This window comes from Ostrea edulis, chromosome 1, assembly GCF_947568905.1.
Source record: "Ostrea edulis chromosome 1, xbOstEdul1.1, whole genome shotgun sequence".
NCBI classification, from domain to species: Eukaryota; Metazoa; Mollusca; class Bivalvia; order Ostreida; family Ostreidae; genus Ostrea; species Ostrea edulis.
The window spans coordinates 80761746-80781210 of NC_079164.1; the positions used below are offsets into that span (position 1 = coordinate 80761746).

Genomic DNA, 19465 nt, shown 5'->3' on the forward strand with positions numbered 1-19465 from the left:
ATAATCTTTTATCATTTGTAGCACCCAATAAAAATAATCTTCAATGATGATGATACAAATCCATCACACCCAACAGAAATGTCCTTTTATAATGTGTAAACCATGCTGCATTACTCAACAAGTCAACTTTTATTACATGTATGTTTATACCAAATTGCAACATAGTATTTCCTATTTGTACCAAGTTAATTGTAGCCCTGGACAATTTCCTTCCAAAAATAGACATTGTTATGGAAAGAGAAAGAAATTATTTCTAAAACACAAACTTTCATTTCCATACTTCCTAGGCAGATTTCCTTGAAAAACAAACTTAGTCTGAAAGTTGACAATATCCAAAAATGTATTATCTAAAAATAGAAACAAGGCATGTTTGTGAAACAATGTAAAATCTTTCATGGCAAAGTCCACATATATATTTCAGATTTGTTTTTCATATACATGTAACTTTGACTTTTTAATTCAAGAAATGTAACTTTTTATTTTTCATATTTAATTCAAAAGTTAATGCAATGTACCCTAAAACTTTGATATGGAGTTGATAATAAGCTGGACTTAAAAATTTGCAGCCATTTAATCTTGCAGTCAAAAGGTACATGCATGTACATGTATGTATGAAAAGACAATTTTGAAAATAATCAAGACTCCTTATTAGTAAACATTCAAAAATAGTCTTATCTATTTCATACTTGGTATTGCAATATGTTATGAATAAGACACAAGTCAGATTAATTCTTGAATTTTGGTATTTAATTCTCAAAGCAATATGATATAAACATGTACAAGTAAAAATACTACATCAATGAATGTCATAAAAAAAATCAGCCAGGTGTGACAGTGAATTAAAATGTAAATAATGTACTTGACTGTTACACATTTTTATCCCCACTTTGCTAGCTGGCATTGTTTATGGTCAGAACTATGACGGTGTCTGATCGTCTTCAAACCTCTGACTTTTGTTCTTGACTAATGAAAATATGCTTGGTAGAGTTATCACTTCTTTCTTTTATCAATTTTATCCATGAAAATAACAGGTCTTGAAATGAGCCCCAATTTCCTTACCAAAACTTAGAATAAGTCTCTGTTTACTTTACAGGTTTATGGATATCAAGGTTAAAGTGGTGAAGGGTTAACAATTGGACAGATAGACACATTAAAAACCTATACAATATGGTCCAGGTGTTTGTCTGGAGTAGTGGGTGGGCAAGAAAACAAATGGTTACCTGAGCATCACATAACATTAAAACTGCTGCATACTTTCAGATGTTGCAACAAGTGCATTATTCATCAAACTTTGAGAACAGGGACAATCATGAAAGGTGAAGATAACAGTGATAAATCTCATAACTTCTATAAGGAATATAAAATAAAGAGTTGAGCAAACACAGATCCCTGGATATTACAGTGGTGGGATCAGGTGCCTAAGATGAGTATAAGCATCCCCTGTCGACCAGTCACACCTGCCGTGAGCCCTTTGTCTTGATCAGGTAAATGGAGTTATCCATAATCAAAATTAGTGTGCCAAGAAAGGCCTGACAATCGGTATGAAACATGTCTGTAAGACAGCATTTAATCCAATGATGGGTTGTATTGGCAAACTAGATCATTATAACCACCATAGAATTTGCAAAATGTCATAACGTCTACTGTTTCAAGGCCCACACAATTATTTCTAACTTTTTAGTTCAACTGAGTCAAAAGATCTAGAAAGCCTTTCCAATAAAGTTTTGTTCATATCTTTGTCTTTCACCTCAAGAATCACTAAACCAATTTTAACTAAACTTGAAACAAAGCATCCTTGGGTGAAGGGGGATTCAAGTGTAATTAAATGAAGGATATTATCACAATGTACAGTAAAAAACCTTCTCCAGAACAGACAGAAAAGATTCGACTTTACAAAAGAATGTTTGTATGGGTTATAACTCTGCACTCAGTTTGTTTGATACAGTGTAGATGTTCAGGAATAAAGAAGATTTTCAAAGTTGTAAATGTATTTTCACTGTGAGCTTTGCCTTGGCATCTGAACACTTTGATTTTGGAAGAGGCCCACATGCTCATTATAAAGATGCACTCAGTTTGTATGCTAGATGTTCAGGTACAAATGAAAGGATTATTGTTATATATTCTACATTTTCACTTTATGAACAATTTAGTCCTACCCCATGGATTGACTGGGCCTAACAAAGAGGACATAAATTTCACAAGTCTGGTAACAGACTCCATTTTAACTTTGCACTTAGTTTTCTGCTGGATGTTCAGGATTAAAGATTTTTGAAAGATTGCACTATTTCTTAAGCATGACATTAACTTTTGCTCTTCTCCCAGTGCTCCTTTAAATTGTGCTCAACATTGGCCACAGAAATTCAGAGAAGTTGAAAATATTCATTAAGTTCAACTAATGATGCTAAACAATAGATGAGTACAAATCACTATAGGTAAGTTCTTTATTCACAATATCAGTAGTCTTAGGTGATGAGTTATTGTTCAGACTGTACAGACTGTTGGAAGATCTGAACTTTATGATAAACAGGATGGCTTCAGTTTCTCCATCATCAACTTCCCATATTTATGTAGCAATTTTCCATTATCACCTACAGATGGTGTTTATGATTTTCAACTGATTCGATGTGTGAGAGCATGTTCTGTGTATGATCAGGGGCGTAGCTAGCACTGTTTCAATGTGTAGGCAATTTAGGTTTCACGGGGACGAGAAGCATCAAATGGGATGGGTTGTGGGTGGAGGGGGTCTCCTATTACAACTGGGGCGGACGTGGCGAGAAATTTTCAAAATAAATACTGGTTGACTCTTAATTTTCCCAACAAATTAATCAAAATAAAATAACATTTCATCATAAGGTTTTATAAACAGGTATAAGAAGTATGATAGGAAATGAAATGACAGGAGGTTGTAAATATTAGATACAACTTACATCTATACTTTGAGATATACGCCCACTAACACCCCCTCCTCCAGAATGATTCTATTACTTTATGTCAAGAGATCGAAGAGATCGGTCAAGACCAGAAAGTTTGTCGAATGAATTATGGTATTTGTTGTTTATATCCTCCTCAATTTCATTTTTAGTAATAGTTGTTATTTTTTTATATTGCATTTTTTTAAATAATTCAATAACAATAAATAGATAAGTAAAAATAGTTCAAAGGATGAATTTTCATTTTCCTGTGTTCTGTTCATTGTGAATCAAATATTTATTTTAAAAATCTGTTCTAATGTTGATACACGTACTAAACTTGGTGGGAATTCAGAGTTGTGATAATCGTAGTCATTTTGAAATTATGAATTCAACTTTGATATCCGGAATCTGGATTTGTTTTCATCGAGACCCCACCTGTAAGGTACCAAGATCTTGATATGGATTAATTGTTAGGCCTACTCATGACACTGTCGGTGGAGTCTATAGAAATTATGTTTGAATTCTGGCGGATTAAAATCTTAATACAGATCTATGTAAACTTATCAATACACGCTGAACTGTTCTTTGAATCTTTAGTCTGTATTACATGTATCAAAGTCGTCTAAATGACATAAATAATAACAAAGTATGCAACGAAAAATCCAACGGAATAAATACATGTATTATTTCCTTGGATTTTAAAAAATCCGATAAACAGTAGAGAATATAAAATTTTGTTGTGTGTATATTTTTTGTAAAAATAAGTTACAAAAATTATGTGTATGCATGTGCCTACTCAAGCCTAACGAAGGTACGAAGGTGATCAATTTTAAAAATGAGGCAGACTATTGACAAATGAGTTGATGTTACAGTAGTGTCAACAGTCCTATCTAAAGTCCACATTTCACTACGATCTTTTTCTGTGGTTTTCAAAAGCCAAAAATTGTAAGAACAACAGGTTTTAATTTGATCAGTATTGAGGACCAATACAAAGGATGATACATATATATTATTACTACAGTAACTTGATCTGAAGAGTCGGATCACGTCGAGTTGACAGGCGCGGATATCAGATCACACGAGATGCAAAGCGTCGAGTTTGATCTGATGATCCGCGCCTGTCAACGAGACGTCATCCAACTCTTGGGATCAAGTTACTGTAGTAATGATAAATTTATTATATACCCCCTTATGCATTTTAAATCCACATTTATAAGATAATAAATGTAATCCAAATTATCAAAAACACAGACATACTATGAAATTATGTTTTGTGTACGCAGTTTCGTTTGTGACGGGGTCAATATTTTCCACAAATAACGTTGCATTGATGCAATGTGACGTCATTGTGACAGCATCAGTTTCAGAGGATACTGATACAGAATCAGAAAACCGGATCACATGCTGTTAAATCCACAGTATAAAAAAACGAAACATTTATGGGTATAAATGAAATTATCTTGCTTTTGTAAACAGGAGGTATGAATCTTGTTTATAGAGATGGTTGTTATACAAAATTCCTTCTACCAATAGAACATGCAGTCATCATGAGAGTCAAAATCATGTAATTTAAAGTAATAGTTGACTATAATCACTTATACATGTAGTTGTTAGCGGGGGTTTTCCGCTGGGTGATAAATTTGATTTATTTTAGCAGATAGGTAGCCTTCCCCCAAAAATTTCACTCACCAAATATGCACCCATTTGTGACTTCGGTATTTGCAAAAGAGATAACTCTTCCTTGTCTGTCAAAATTTATTCCGCTAAAATTATTTGCATACCTTTGAGCCAGCAAATCGTTAAATTTTAGACCTGCAGAAAAAGCCCGCTATATGGTATCAAAACAAGTTTCATACATATCATCCTAATTATGGAGAAGGTGTGATGTTGGGGTACATTTAGTTACCACAGGAAAGATTGTTATCAAAACACTGGAAGCTAGACTTTTGGAATTGTGTATTTTATCTGTGCACCATAGCATACTTAGAAGATACCACAGAAAATTCTAATCAAAATAGAAGGTGCTAGACCTTTAGACCTGTGTATACAGTGATAAATATCTCAGATACATACAGTACAACCATAGCATACAAAGAAGAAATCTATTATCACCTGTGTAGTAGTTAAACATGTATGTAGGGCTATATAGACTGTTGATATCAGCATGGATACCTCAGTGTTACAGCATCTGACCAGTAATGCAAGGGTCTTGAGTTCGATTCCTGGTTCTGCCATAAATTTTCTCCTTTCCTATATTACATTTGGTGTCATTGACCTGTAACCCTTGGACTTCACTCAGGGGTAAAAAGAATCTGGGGTGTTTGTCTTTGAGGGTGAATACAATTTAAAGGAGGGAGGAATGTAGTAGTTAGGGCTATACGGACCGTTGATAATGGCCTGGATGGCTCAGTGGTTAGACCACCTGACTAGTAATGCAGGGGTCCCGGTTTCAATTACAGGACCAGCCATAGATTTTCTCCTTTCCTATATTGCAGTTGATGCCATTAACCACCCCTGGACTTCTGGTGAAAATCCTGCCAGAGGCAAAAGAATCTGGGTTGTGTGTCTTCAAGGGTGAAAAGTTTAAGGAGGAAGGAAAATGTATGTAGTAGTCATGGCTATATAGACCATGGATATCAGCCTGGATAGCTCAGAGGTTATAGCACCTGACTAGTAATACAGGGGTCCTGGGTTCGATTCCTGGTCCAATCTAAAATTTTCTCCTTTCAAATATATTACATCATGTGTATTTACCTTTATTCCCATAGCTGAAGCTTTCATATCAGCCTTGCTTTTCATCATATTCACTTCCTTTTTACTCTTTTTGTAATCATGTTTTCCTGCAAAATATATCCAATTTTAATGTAAGCATCCCACTAAAGTGACAAGCAATTATACATCTGACATTGCATAGATCTAATTACCTTAGTAAAATTTTTAAGTAAATAACATCCAGTTCCACCATCTAAAAATTGTGGGGCAGATAGGGAAAAGGAAGGGGGGTGGGGGGGAGGAGGCAGAAGAGAGGAAGAAAGGGGAAGGAGTCAGATCAAGGGAGAAGAGGGGGAACTGAGGAGGAAAAACTAGGGAAGTGGGAAGAGAAATGGGCAATAGGAAAGAAAGGATCCCCCTCTTCCGTGTAACAACCCCTACCTTAAGAAAGGAGATTTAATTCCTAGCTATGATGGTTTAAGTGGGCATCAGAGAAAAAGTTAATTGTAAAACGGAGACTTGGAGGAGGTCCCAATTACTGCAGACTTGGAGGAGGTCCCAATTACTGCAGATATAAAAGGATGGACAACACCGGGGAGTGGTTAGAAAGGGTTGCTAGCGACCGACAAAACTGAAGACTTTACGTGACACAGGACATGAAGAGGATAAGTAGCATGGTTAATAGTGAAAGTAAAACTGAAACTAGATGTATATAGCGTGTAATACTAACGCTTTCGATTGTCAAGGTTGTTGCATATGCAGTAAATCACACACTACCTATATCTTTCCTGTATTTTTCAACTGGCGTGCCTCTGTTGGCACTAGCGTCTTTTCTTCCCATCTTTTGATAGATCTATACATTAGTCTGCAACCCAGTATTGTTCTTCGGGTTCGCTATACGTGTCATTGTGGAGCATAAAACCCGGAAAAAAATTAAAATAACTTATTCCTGCCAAGAAATGTAATCATGAAAATATATTTATCTACTTAAGCATATGTCGTAAGTTTGGATGTATATTAGAATCAGGAATAATGATTTGGATATACATAAAATGAGAAAAATTGGATCTAATTATTGTTTTACTTTCAACATTTTCATCGGGTTTGAAATGTATTATGTAGAATGTAAACAACACATGGAGTGGTAGGTCATAAATCTGCACGAAGACCTCATGTGATGGATCTGTTGCGATGTTCTGGTAGTTCCGATTCCTCTTGTCATATTTTTGAGGATTTTTATGCCCCCATATTGTTTTTGTCCTGTCTGTCATTCTGTCTGAAACTTTGCTAACAACTTTTGAACAGTAAGTCACTTAGCCACTTAGCTTAGCAGTGTTAAGCTGTTAAGTGCTAGAGGTTTGATATTTCACATTATTCCTTGTGATAATACCTTTTCGTGGATACCAACATTTTTTACCCTTGACCATGGAGTTTGACCTACTTTTTTGAAAACTTTAACCTTGCTAATAACTTTTGAACAGTAAGTGCTAGAGCTTTGATATTTCGCTTGAGTATTCCTTGTGACAAGATCTTTCCGTGGGTATTGAACATTTTTTACCGTGTGACCTTAACCTTGGAGTTTGACCTACTTATTGAAAACTTTAACGTTGCTGATAACATTTGAGCAGTAAGTGCTATATCTTTCATATTTCACTTGCGTATTCCTTTTCAAACTTTTGAACAATGAGTGTTAGGGCTTTGATATTTCACATGAGTATTCCTTGTGACAAGACCTTTCTGTGAATGTCAACATTTTTTACCCTGTGACCTTGACCTTGGAGTTTGGTCTACTTTTATGAAAACTTTAACCTTGCTAATAACTTTTGAACAGTAAGTGCTAGAGCTTTGATATTTCACATGAGTATTCCTTGTGGCAAGACCTTTCCCTAGGTACTAAACCTTTTGACCTTGGCATTTGACCTACTTTTTAAAAAGTTGACATTGGTCATAACTTCTAAATGGTAAATATTAGAGCTTCCATATTGCACATGAGCATTTTTTATGACAAGATCTTTCTACTGGTACCAAGATATTTGTCCTTGTGACCTTGACCATATTTGGAATTGGCCATTATTGGGGGGCATTTGTGTTTCACAGTCACATCTTGTTATTTTGGTCACATGCTAGAATCACCAATACATCCAATTTTATTCAATACATCCAATTTTATTCAATACATCTAATTTTAGCTCATTAACACAGTAAGCGAAAACAAGAACATAAAAAAACAAGCAGTATGAACTGTTTACCCTGGCATCCTGGACAGTTCTGGAGGATTACTTCACTACGAAAAACTTTACCATCATTAGTGTTGAAATCCAAACCCAGAGCATTTCACTGTGGCCGGATTTCCCTGACTGTGGACAGATTAGACAAAATGGCATACCCAATGCATTCTGATTTCCCATGCACACACATGATATATAAAATTCCAGAGTATTTCCCACAGACAGCCCTAGTAGATGAGTCGGACTCATATTCTTATGTGTTCATTTACACGAAAAGTGTATCCTTAGCAAGAAGATTACATAATGCTTATCCTTTAAATATGGACAAAACAAATGTGATAGCATTCTTTTACGACAACAATGTCAATTATGTGGTCATGCTGTGGGCTATATGGATGTTAGGTGCAGTTGCACTTCCTTTAAATCATGCTTATCCTCGAGAAGATCTTCAGTATTTTCTGACTGACTCTATGGCATCCATTTTACTCACAACACAAAACCATAAGGAAAAAGCTGTCAGTTTTTCACAAGTTGGGGCAACACCAGTTGTGTATCCAAGCATCAATAGCAATGAAAATCTTGTTTTTGAAAGCTATGACGACTTAGATTTTGCCATCGGAGAGCAGTGGCTTTTACAGAAGCCAGCTCTCATGATTTATACAAGTGGAACCACAGGAAAACCTAAGGTATTTATTCTGTTGAGAAATTGGTATGTAGTGTAAGCAAAGGGTGTCAAGTTCTTCAATTGATTTTTTTAAATTTTCCCATCTTTTTTAAAACTTTCTTAACATTTTATGAACATTATGAAAAATCAAATCATGCAATATAAAATGTGCAATCTAATTGCATTCTTTCACTGATAGAAAGGTACAACATATACAAATCCATAATGATGAATGATCAAAATGCTAATGTGAACTATCTTTAAAAAAAAAAATACTGTTTTATGTGGAAAACTTCATTCTCAACCTATTTGTAATTTTAGAAAAATACATTTTCAGGGAGTTTTATTGTCACACACCAATCTTCATATCAATATTCTTGGAATGATTGATGCCTGGAGGTGGGTGGGCAATGATCGGATTCTCCACTCTCTGCCACTGAATCATGTCCACGGAGTGGTTAATGCCCTGCTTACTCCGCTCTACTGTGGAGCCACAGTTTACATGCTGCCCAAATTTGACTCAAAAGTAAGAGTTTATACCACTGAGAACGAATTGTCATGGTGACATTTTTTAAAATTTCTAAGACTGAACACAGATATGTAGGTTAAGATCTATAAGGTATGGATTTTTTATAAGAGCATCATTTGTCGCATGTTTATTGGTATCATTTCTTAGGCTAGTGAAGGATATTCAAAAAGGCAATATCTAGATAACCAGTAATCTTGAGATTTATCAGTCCAAAGTATTTCACTGGTTAAAATTTCCTCGGACCGATAAAGTACGCAGTACGTCATTTCATTAATATTTGGACTGATAAAAATCTTGAAATGTCTGATACCACTGAAATAGATTTCAAGAACTCTGGGTAACATACTAAAAGTGCAAAAAGTAGTCAATTTTTTTTTCTATATATTTCATACAACTGATTGATTGATTGTATATTTTTTAACGTACCTATCGAGAATTTGTCACGCATATGGAAGTTTGATAGATTGTGTTGTTGTTGTAGGTTGTTTTTGAGAGACTTCTAGATAGATCTAGTGATAGCATCACACTTTTCATGGGTGTACCAACCATGTATGCTCTTATGATCAAGTATTATGAGGAAACCTATGGAAATGCATCAGAGGAAACAATCACTGAAGTAAAGGAACAACTTCAACAGTTAAGGTATAGATGTACTATGATGATATGTGAACATTTTGGACACTGTCAATATTCAGTATTATAGGCAATTAAATGTACTGGTGTTGTTTGATTTATCCAATAATGTTTGTTCTTATTAAGTTACTGTGCTTTTTAGAATGACCTAGTAAAAAAAAGGAATGGTTGCAATCACTGCACTAAGTACATGTACTAGTATATACACCACCTGAACTGAAACATTTCAGAAATGATCATTGCTTTTGAAGAAAAACTTTAGATGGTTTTTGCTCATGACTTGAAAGTATTCTTGCTCTTGATACAAGGTCATGCAAGTATGATCTAGGTCAATGGGAAATGCAATGATAAGACCATTTCCAAGCTGCAACTTTGCAATGCTTTCTAATTTAGGATGTTATCAATTACTTGAAAACTTGCCAAGCACATTTCAACATGTAATTTTCTGTATACAGTAATGATTTCTTGCATTGAAGAAAGGTACATTGCAATTTTTTCTCTCTCCTTCCTTCCTCCCTATGAGTTTTCCTTCTCCCTCTTCCTGTCCTTTGGCCTCCTCTCACCCAGGGTTCCCTTAGCATGCCTGCTGGGATATACCCACATAAATGGTAAGCAGAGGTGCCCAACTGGAAACAGAAACTAACGAAACTAGAAAACAACACTGATCCTGTTCTTATCGATAGGTTATTTGTAAGTGGCTCTGCAGCTCTCCCTATTCCAGTTCTAGACAAGTGGAAAGAAATATCTGGTCACACCATGCTGGAGAGATACGGAATGACGGAGATAGGAATGGCACTCACCAACCGATATAAAGGCCAGCGAGTACCGGGTCAGGGCTTTTATCAAACGCTTGTCCATCAACTGATACATGTATCTTTTACTGTAAGAAATAATCAAGTAGAAACTGTACAAAGCAAATTTCATTATCCAAATAAAGATTTCACAATAGATTAATACCAGACCTACATGTATTAATGTTTATAAAAATGATATGATTTCATTTTATCACAGAGACAGGTTTTGTAGATTCAACATCAAACAGTGAAAAATATAGTATGCTTAGGTTGTTGAAGGGCTGTTGGTTTACCATATAATTGGACATTTTTGCAAAGATTGGCTTTATCAGTTTTTAATCAAGAAAATTTTATTGCATAATTTTATCAAAAATACATGTAGATATGCATTAAAGTTTTGTTAGTGAGTAATCATGTGAAAATATAGTGAATAGATCATATCTTTGTGTTGTATGCAGATGTGTTTATTTCACGTAAAGATCAAATTTATTTCGTAGGAGCTGTTGGTTTACCCTTTAAGTATGTTGATTTCCGGATCGGCAATTACAATGCTTATGTAGATGGTGAATATGAAGTGTTAGCAGAGGGATGTGATGGAAAGGTCAGGGTTACAGAGGGTAAGATGTCATAACTTTTACTTGAAAATAAGTTGTGAATGTAATGTATGCTCTCTCTTTATCTAACTTTCACAAGATTTTTTTTTCATCGTTTCAGTAAACAGTCTTATGTACAAACACTAAAACATTTTCAAGACTTATGTGATCAAGAAAATGAATACATGAGTTTTAAGTATATCATAGGGTATATTGTTAATAGCCAAATGATTTTAATAACTATTCTTTACCAGGAGTAGATCTATTTCTGTTTCAGAAACAAACTTGCTCATGTGTCCTTGAGAATACAATCTAAATTCACAACAATTACTTCATTCACTATTGTACAAGTTTATTGTAGACATATGGATTCAAATTTCAGTATTTAATGTTGAAGGTTTGTAGTGCACACTGATGACTATTTGTAGGTAAAGAGGGACAGGAAGGAGAACTACTGATTAAGGGGCCCAATGTGTTCCTAGGATATTGGAACGCTCCTCACAAAACCACAGAATCCTTTACCTCCTCAGGCTGGTTTAAAACAGGTTAGAGGTGATCTCCTGTGTTTATGATATAAAATCAGGTTAGAGGTGATCTCCTGTGTTTATGATATATAATGTGCTTGAGAGCAATGATTGGGGAGGATGCTGCAATATCAAAACAGTATTGCAAAGTTTCTGATATAACCTTAATCTTTATCATAACTCAAACCCCCCTCTATGGACCCTCTAGTTCTGTTGACAGACTGGACAAGAGCAATATGCGGGGTATAAAAAGGTACACTAACAAAAACAATAGGTTAAGGGGGGATTTTCAAGTTCTTCCATATCCGTGTTTTTCTGTATTTTAGTCACTATTGCATATTTTTTTAGGCATAGTCATTTCTGGCTTATCGTCATTAACGTAAAGAAAAGTATATCGCCAATTAAATCAGGTTAAAGTCATGTGGTCAAAACTTTTGGTACTAAAAGAAAGGTCTTGTCAAAAGGGATACACATGTGAAATATGAAAGCCTTATCACCATCCATTCAAAAGTTATGGCTTAGGTTAAAGTTTTCCAAAAGTAGGTCAGACTCCAAGGTCATTAGGTCAAAAAATGTTGGTCTTGTCAAAAAAAATATACACATGTGAATTATGAAATCCCTATTACTAACCATTCAAAAGTTATGACTGTGGTTAAAGTTTTTTCGAAATTAAGTCAAACTTCAAGATAAAAGTCACAAAGTCAAAACTATGGTACCAAAGGAAAGTTCTTGTCTCAAAGAATAAGCATGTGAAATATGAAAGCTCTATCATCATCCATTCAAAAGTTATGGGCAAAGTAAAAGTTTTTGCAGATAAACAGACTATCCTATATAACAGACAGAGAGACCAAAAGCTATATTTCAAATATCTTATTACAGGGGCATAAAAATGTTAAGGAAGTTAGCTCCTGGGCTTTTGAGCACAACTGCCCAGGATGCTACAACTAAGTATTTACTGGTTCAATACTGATCCCATTGGTGCAAACATATTACATTATTACTGAACCCAATCCAGTGGAAAACATTTGTGTCAATTCAAATTTTTAAAGGGGTTGGCAGGGATTAATTTTGTGGTGGAAGGATTGATTAATTAAAAAGTTCTAAATCTACTGATATTACAGTTTTCTGTTTCATCCAATATATCTTCTGTTTTTATAGTCCTATACATGTATTTAATGCAGTTTTATTATGTATGATACAAGTAGCTGAGACTTGGAACTAGTTCAAATGTTGTAATTTATCAATTTGGTTGATATATTTTTCCAAACAGAACACCAATTCTTAAAAAAAAATTAATTAATTTACATGAATTCAATACTTTTGCCAATGATTTAAAAATTTGGTCTCTAACCCCCACCTATTTTTAGTTCCATTTTAAATTTTAAGACAAGACCTTGAAAATTATGTGAAATTTTAGAAATTGACATTACTCCTAATATGTCCTTTTAAATTCTTCAATTTGATATCGTGAATTTTTCATATATCAAGTGCAAAAAGGTCATTATTTACTTCCATTACTTGTATTAAACTTTTTTTTATCTGTAGTATTAGAAGACATGGTTATGTATCTAGTTTATGTAATGATTGGTTTGTGTTGTGTTGACACCAACAGACAAATCAAGTTTGATTGAATAAATTTCAAGTGCAAAAAGATCATGCTAAGAACATTGTAGCTCAATAACAAGCGTTGTGACCTCAGGTTTTCTTTTAAATTTCCTAATTCTCCTTCAATGTAGTGTAGTTCTAAATCAAAAATACACTTCCAAAAAAATTTATATTACTCCAAATCTCAGGTGTGAATTTAACCTCTTTGAGATAAAATTGTTAAGCTGAAATATAATTGTTGCATATATATACATCCATACATGGTGAAAAGTCTGTTATTTCTCAAGGTCAAAGGTCAATGTCATACTTTCATAGAGAATTATGAAGGAAAAATCAGTACTGATAAGGTTAGGGTCATCAAACATAGTGTACATATTCCCAATGGTGTTTGTGCCACATGTACATGTATTTTGAAAAGTAATTTTTCATGCTTGAATTATTCTTTTATATTGATATGGATGCTATAGAATCAATGTTTGTTTTTCTCAAAATCTGCCATTGACAGAGCCATTTCTTGACAAAAGAACGGTTTATTTGGATGTAAATCCTTTCTTTCATTGCTACTGTATTATTGAATGTATTGGACATGAATATTTTGCAGCTTGAGCATTGCTCTTGTTCGCTTGTATACTCCTTGTGGGATGGTCATTAAATATATGTACTCATTTCTGATTTCTTGATACTTTGTGTCATTTTGCGATGCTCATCAATTCTTAGGGATCACTTTTTGTCATTTGTCTCTCTGTCCATTTATCACTCCCTAGAACTTTGAAGTGTGTGTTCTTTTTGTGAATGTTATTTATTATATGTATATGTACAATGGTCACTGATGCCTTCACACACTGATGCCCTTATGGACAATGCATGTTCATTGGGACAGTCTTTAAATTATTTCATTTGTGCTTTGTGTAAATTCAAAATTAAGCACAAATAAAATATAACAAAAATCTATCTATATCCCACAGAACATTGAATATGAACAATGCATTTACCGGTAACTTGTACTAATTGAATTCTCATCGCTGGATACCCATGGCTGATCTCGTCTTCTGATGATGATGAGTAGAAGACGAGATCAGCCGTGAGTATCCGACGCTGGTGAATTCTGGATTTTAAGAATTCCATGTACATGTGTGTAATATACATGTATTAATTTTTTTGTATATATTTGTTATTTGAGCTTCTCTGATTAACACTTATTTGTTGTCTGCTGCCATGATCTGTTACAACTTCTTCTCCAGTCAAATGTGTTCAAACTCAAGAACAAGAGCTGTAGACATCCAAAGATTTTCTGTGTGAATGTTTTATAATATTTTCGATAGCATACAGATTAAGTGCAGATTTGCAAAACAATATACCACCATCCTGGCATGCTGTGTCTATAGTTGTCCAATGGCCTGTCTTTGCTTATTGTAGGCTTATGACTCACATCTCTGTTTGAACAAGGTGACTCAGGTGAGCATTGTATTCATGGGCCTCTTGTAATCTTTTCACAGGAGACATGGCTGTTTATGAGAATGGAGTGTTGAAAATAAAGGGCAGAATTTCTGTGGACATAATCAAATATGGAGGATTCAAGATAAGTGCATTGGAAATAGAAGATGTTCTTCTTCAGCACCCAGAGGTCCAAGAGTGCTCCGTCCTTGGTTTATCAGACATTACATGGGGACAAAAGGTGGCAGCCATTGTGAAACCAGGTGTTTCCAACCTGACACAGGAGTCATTGCAAAAATGGGCAAAGGACAGGCTGCCTAAACATAAAATACCTAGTGTTATTAAATTTGTAGATTACATTCCCAGAAACAACATGGGGAAAATCAACAAGAAAGGACTTATCAAGGAATATTTTGGACCCAACAGAAATAAATAAGATGTGATGCAAAATTTACCCTTTGTTTCTGTAGAGATGATGGAAACATTTATATAATATTATCTGAGTAAATTTTCAGAGTCCATGTGTGATTTACTTTTTGATTTGGTCTCGAGAGATAGGTTGGAGCCACAATAGATGATCAAATTTTTACACATGAATATATATACAGTCAAAACTCATTATCTCAAACTCAATTGGATCAAGAAAAAACGTGGAGATATCCGAGGATTCAAGATATCGAGGGTAAAATACTTAAAGAATAAGTGGTTGGGACTTCCGCATCACTTTGACATATCCATGGTATTCAAGATATCAGTGCTCAAGATACCGAAGATCAACTGTATATATATTATGTGAATTTTCTTGAGAACCACTGGCCATGTTTAGACATAATAATATGCAAGCATTCCAATATAGTACAATGTATGTGTCCATATTTGATCAAATACAGGAGTGAAAGTTTTACATGAGAATATGCATGTAGGGAATTTTTTTAAATTCTCTTCAAGAGCAACAGTCATACTAAATCAAAACACTCCCAAGTTGTGTGAATTTTTTTTTTTTTTTTTCCCTTCAAATTATAGATCTGTGGGTTAGGGTGGGGTAAAATTGGGGATCAAAATTTTACATAATACAAAAATATGCACAAAGATACATGTATATGACCTTTGACAAGAAAGGAGAGGGAAAGCAGGAGAATTCATCTGTTATGTAGGGTAGATGTGATTACAGCATAATCTGGAAGACTGGTGTTGAAATTTAAACAAGCTGATAGTTTTCTTATATCTTTCAAAACTAATGTTAGTTTGAAACAGATGTTAAAATGTTGCATACTGCTATTGCTACCCGTGTATCTGTGTACATTTTCTGTCAGCAATTATTGTGTTTATTGGCACATATTCTCTCTCTCTCTCTCTCTAAGTTTCATTTTTGAAAACTCATGAGGGTATGAACTGCAACGCTTCCCGCAGATGGCATACTTAATTTTACACACACATACATATTTGAATATATATATATTTATATATACGTTGCCAATGATTTTGATTTTGATTTTTTTTTACAAATTGTATTTATGGCCATTTCCTCATGAATGTGTTGCAGATGTGAGCAATGCGTATGAATCTTGATAAATGTAGTACGTCTATTTTAACAGATTTGAATTCTGAAAGAAATGTGCAAAAGACTTGGAGAGACATTTACTTACTTATTATGACTTATTAACTCACCTGACCCAAAGGCTCAAGTGAGCTTTCTCATCTTTCTCTGTTGTCTGTCGGCGTAAACTTTTCACATTTTCATCTTGTTCTCCAGAACCAATGTGCCAATTTCAACCAAACTTGGCACAAAGCATCCTTAGGTGAAGGGGATTCAAGTTTGTTCAAATGAAGGGCCATACCTCATTCCAAGGGGAGATAATCACAAAAATGCAAAAAATAGGGTGGGATTATTTAAAAATCTTCTCAAGAACCACTAGGCAAGAAAAGCTGAAATTTACATGAAAGCTTCCTGACATAGTGGAGATTCAAATTCATTAAAATCATAACTCCCTTGAAATGTTGGGGTCACAATAGGGGATCAAAGTTATACATGCAAATATATAAAGAAAATCTTGAAAAATCTTCTCAAGAACCACTTGGCCACGTGAAAGCTTCCTGATATAGATTATAATCAAGTTTCTTCAGATCATAACCCCCGGGGATAGGTTGGGGCCACATTAGGGGTTCAAAGTTTTACATGCAAATGTATAGGGAACCAAACTTGGTACAAACATCCTTAGATGAAATTTGTTAATTTTAAAATATGAAAGGTCATACAAGGGCATATGATAATTAATGAATTAGTAATTAAGTTTGTGTAGTCATTACTTTTGAAAAGTTTTTTTCTGAACCAAGCTACTTGTGTAATGATAGCTTTGCTCAACTTTGTTTATTGCTAGGAACTACTGCTCAGGTGAGCGATGTGGCCTATTGGCCTCTTGTTTGTTACAAATTATATATAAAAAGATTAAATATTGAAACTGTGTAACTAATGTACATACACTGTTATTTGTATGGCTCTTGACACTCACTTGTATAACTGAATGATGTGTCCTTGAACTTCCAGAGGTCAGGAACGATATGTTTCCAGACGATTTAATTAGACTATATTGAATGAAATATTTCAAGAATTTTGAGATTTTACTGTGTAGGGAACCCAGTATTAAGTTGGCTGTTCTGTGGAGCATAAAATTAACATGAACTCAAATAATTGAAGATATCTTTAATTATTTGAAGATATCATCTTTTCATTTGATGCGCTCACCAATTTAATTAAAAATCTCTTCGAATAATTAATGATATAATTGCAAGCATTTTGAGATGTCCACTCTAACTAGCTGCATAACTGTAGCTCTCCCAAAAAAAATTATGTTGACAGACCGGTCTCTCAACATAATTTTTTTGGGAGAGCTACAGTTCTGCAGCTACACTCTAACATTCTACTCGACAGGATATCATAAATGCAATAAGACAGAGTATATAGGGTATAAAACTGTGGTATAGACATTTAAGAGACCATAAAATAATAAGTTAAGTGTGACGATGTACTGACAATTATGCATCGGTTGTTTCCAAACAATATTTAGTGAACGAAGGGCTCATTGGTTAAAAAGAGGATATGCCAGAAAAGGTGCAAATTGCATCTACATTAGATACATCAACATTTAGATACATCTACATTAGATACATCAACATTTAGATACATCAACATTAGATACATCTACATTTAGATACATCAACATTTAGATACATCTACATTAGATACATCAACATTTAGATACATCTACATTATATACATCTACATTAGATACATCAACATTAGATACATCAACATTTAGATACATCTACATTATATACATCAACATTAGATACATCTACATTAGATACATCTACATTTAGATACATCTACATTAGATACATCTACATTTAGATACATCAACATTTAGATACATCTACATTAGATACATCAACATTTAGATACATCAACATTAGATACATCTACATTAGATACATCTACATTTAGATACATCTACATTAGATACATCTACATTTAGATACATCAACATTTAGATACATCTACATTAGATACATCAACATTTAGATACATCTACATTATATACATCAACATTAGATACATCAACATTTAGATACATCAACATTATATACATCAACATTTAGATACATCAACATTAGATACATCAACATTAGATACATCAACATTTAGATACATCTACATTTAGATACATCTACATTTAGATACATCAACATTTAGATACATCTACATTTAGATACATCAACATTTAGATACATCAACATTATATACATCAACATTTAGATACATCTACATTTAGATACATCAACATTAGATACATCAACATTAGATACATCAACATTATATACATCAACATTTAGATACATCTACATTTAGATACATCAACATTATATACATCAACATTAGATACATCTACATTATATACATCAACATTTAGATACATCAACATTAGATACATCAACATTAGATACATCAACATTATATACATCAACATTATATACATCAACATTTAGATACATCTACATTAGATACATCTACATTAGATACATCAACATTATATACATCAACATTAGATACATCTACATTATATACATCTACATTAGATACATCAACATTATATACATCAACATTAGATACATCTACATTAGATACATCTACATTAGATACATCAACATTATATACATCAACATTTAGATACATCTACATTAGATACATCTACATTAGATACATCAACATTATATACATCAACATTAGATACATCTACATTATATACATCAACATTAGATACATCAACATTAGATACATCAACATTAGATACATCAACATTAGATACATCTACATTAGATACATCAACATTATATACATCAACATTTAGATACATCTACATTACATACATCAACATTTAGATACATCTACATTACATACATCTACATTAGATACATCTACATTATATACATCAACATTAGATACATCAACATTAGATACATCAACATTAGATACATCAACATTTAGATACATCTACATTAGATACATCAACATTTAGATACATCTACATTACATACATCTACATTAGATACATCTACATTATATACATCAACATTTAGATACATCTACATTATATACATCAACATTTAGATACATCTACATTATATACATCAACATTAGATACATCAACATTAGATACATCAACATTTAGATACATCTACATTATATACATCAACATTTAGATACATCTACAATTAGATACATCAACATTTAGATACATCTACATTAGATACATCAACATTTAGATACATCTACATTATA

At 33.5% G+C, this 19465-nt stretch overlaps 2 protein-coding genes across 2 annotated transcripts in view; one reads left to right on the forward strand and one right to left on the reverse strand.

Moving 5' to 3' along the window:
- The window catches only part of LOC130054058 (uncharacterized), a 1204346-nt gene that overhangs the window by 689069 nt on the left and 495812 nt on the right, over positions 1-19465 (reverse strand). The gene's annotated exons all lie outside the window — the stretch shown is intronic.
- LOC125679285 (malonate--CoA ligase ACSF3, mitochondrial-like) lies at positions 6715-15149 on the forward strand. The gene is made up of 8 exons (XM_048918398.2): positions 6715-6823; positions 7814-8538; positions 8854-9042; positions 9527-9687; positions 10362-10507; positions 10970-11089; positions 11494-11610; positions 14691-15149. The coding sequence occupies exons 2-8, from the start codon at positions 7861-7863 to the stop codon at positions 15062-15064; spliced, it is 1785 nt and encodes a 594-aa protein (XP_048774355.2). The 5' UTR covers positions 6715-6823; positions 7814-7860; the 3' UTR covers positions 15065-15149.

Excerpts from the sequence above, each read along its gene's own strand:
- LOC125679285 (XM_048918398.2), top strand. The coding sequence starts at position 7,861 with ATGAACTGTTTACCCTGGCATCCTGGACAGTTCTGGAGGATTACTTCA. Across the intron at positions 8,539-8,853 it reads GAACCACAGGAAAACCTAAG|GGAGTTTTATTGTCACACAC; the intron begins GTATTTATTCTG and ends ATACATTTTCAG. Across the intron at positions 11,090-11,493 it reads AAAGGTCAGGGTTACAGAGG|GTAAAGAGGGACAGGAAGGA; the intron begins GTAAGATGTCAT and ends GACTATTTGTAG.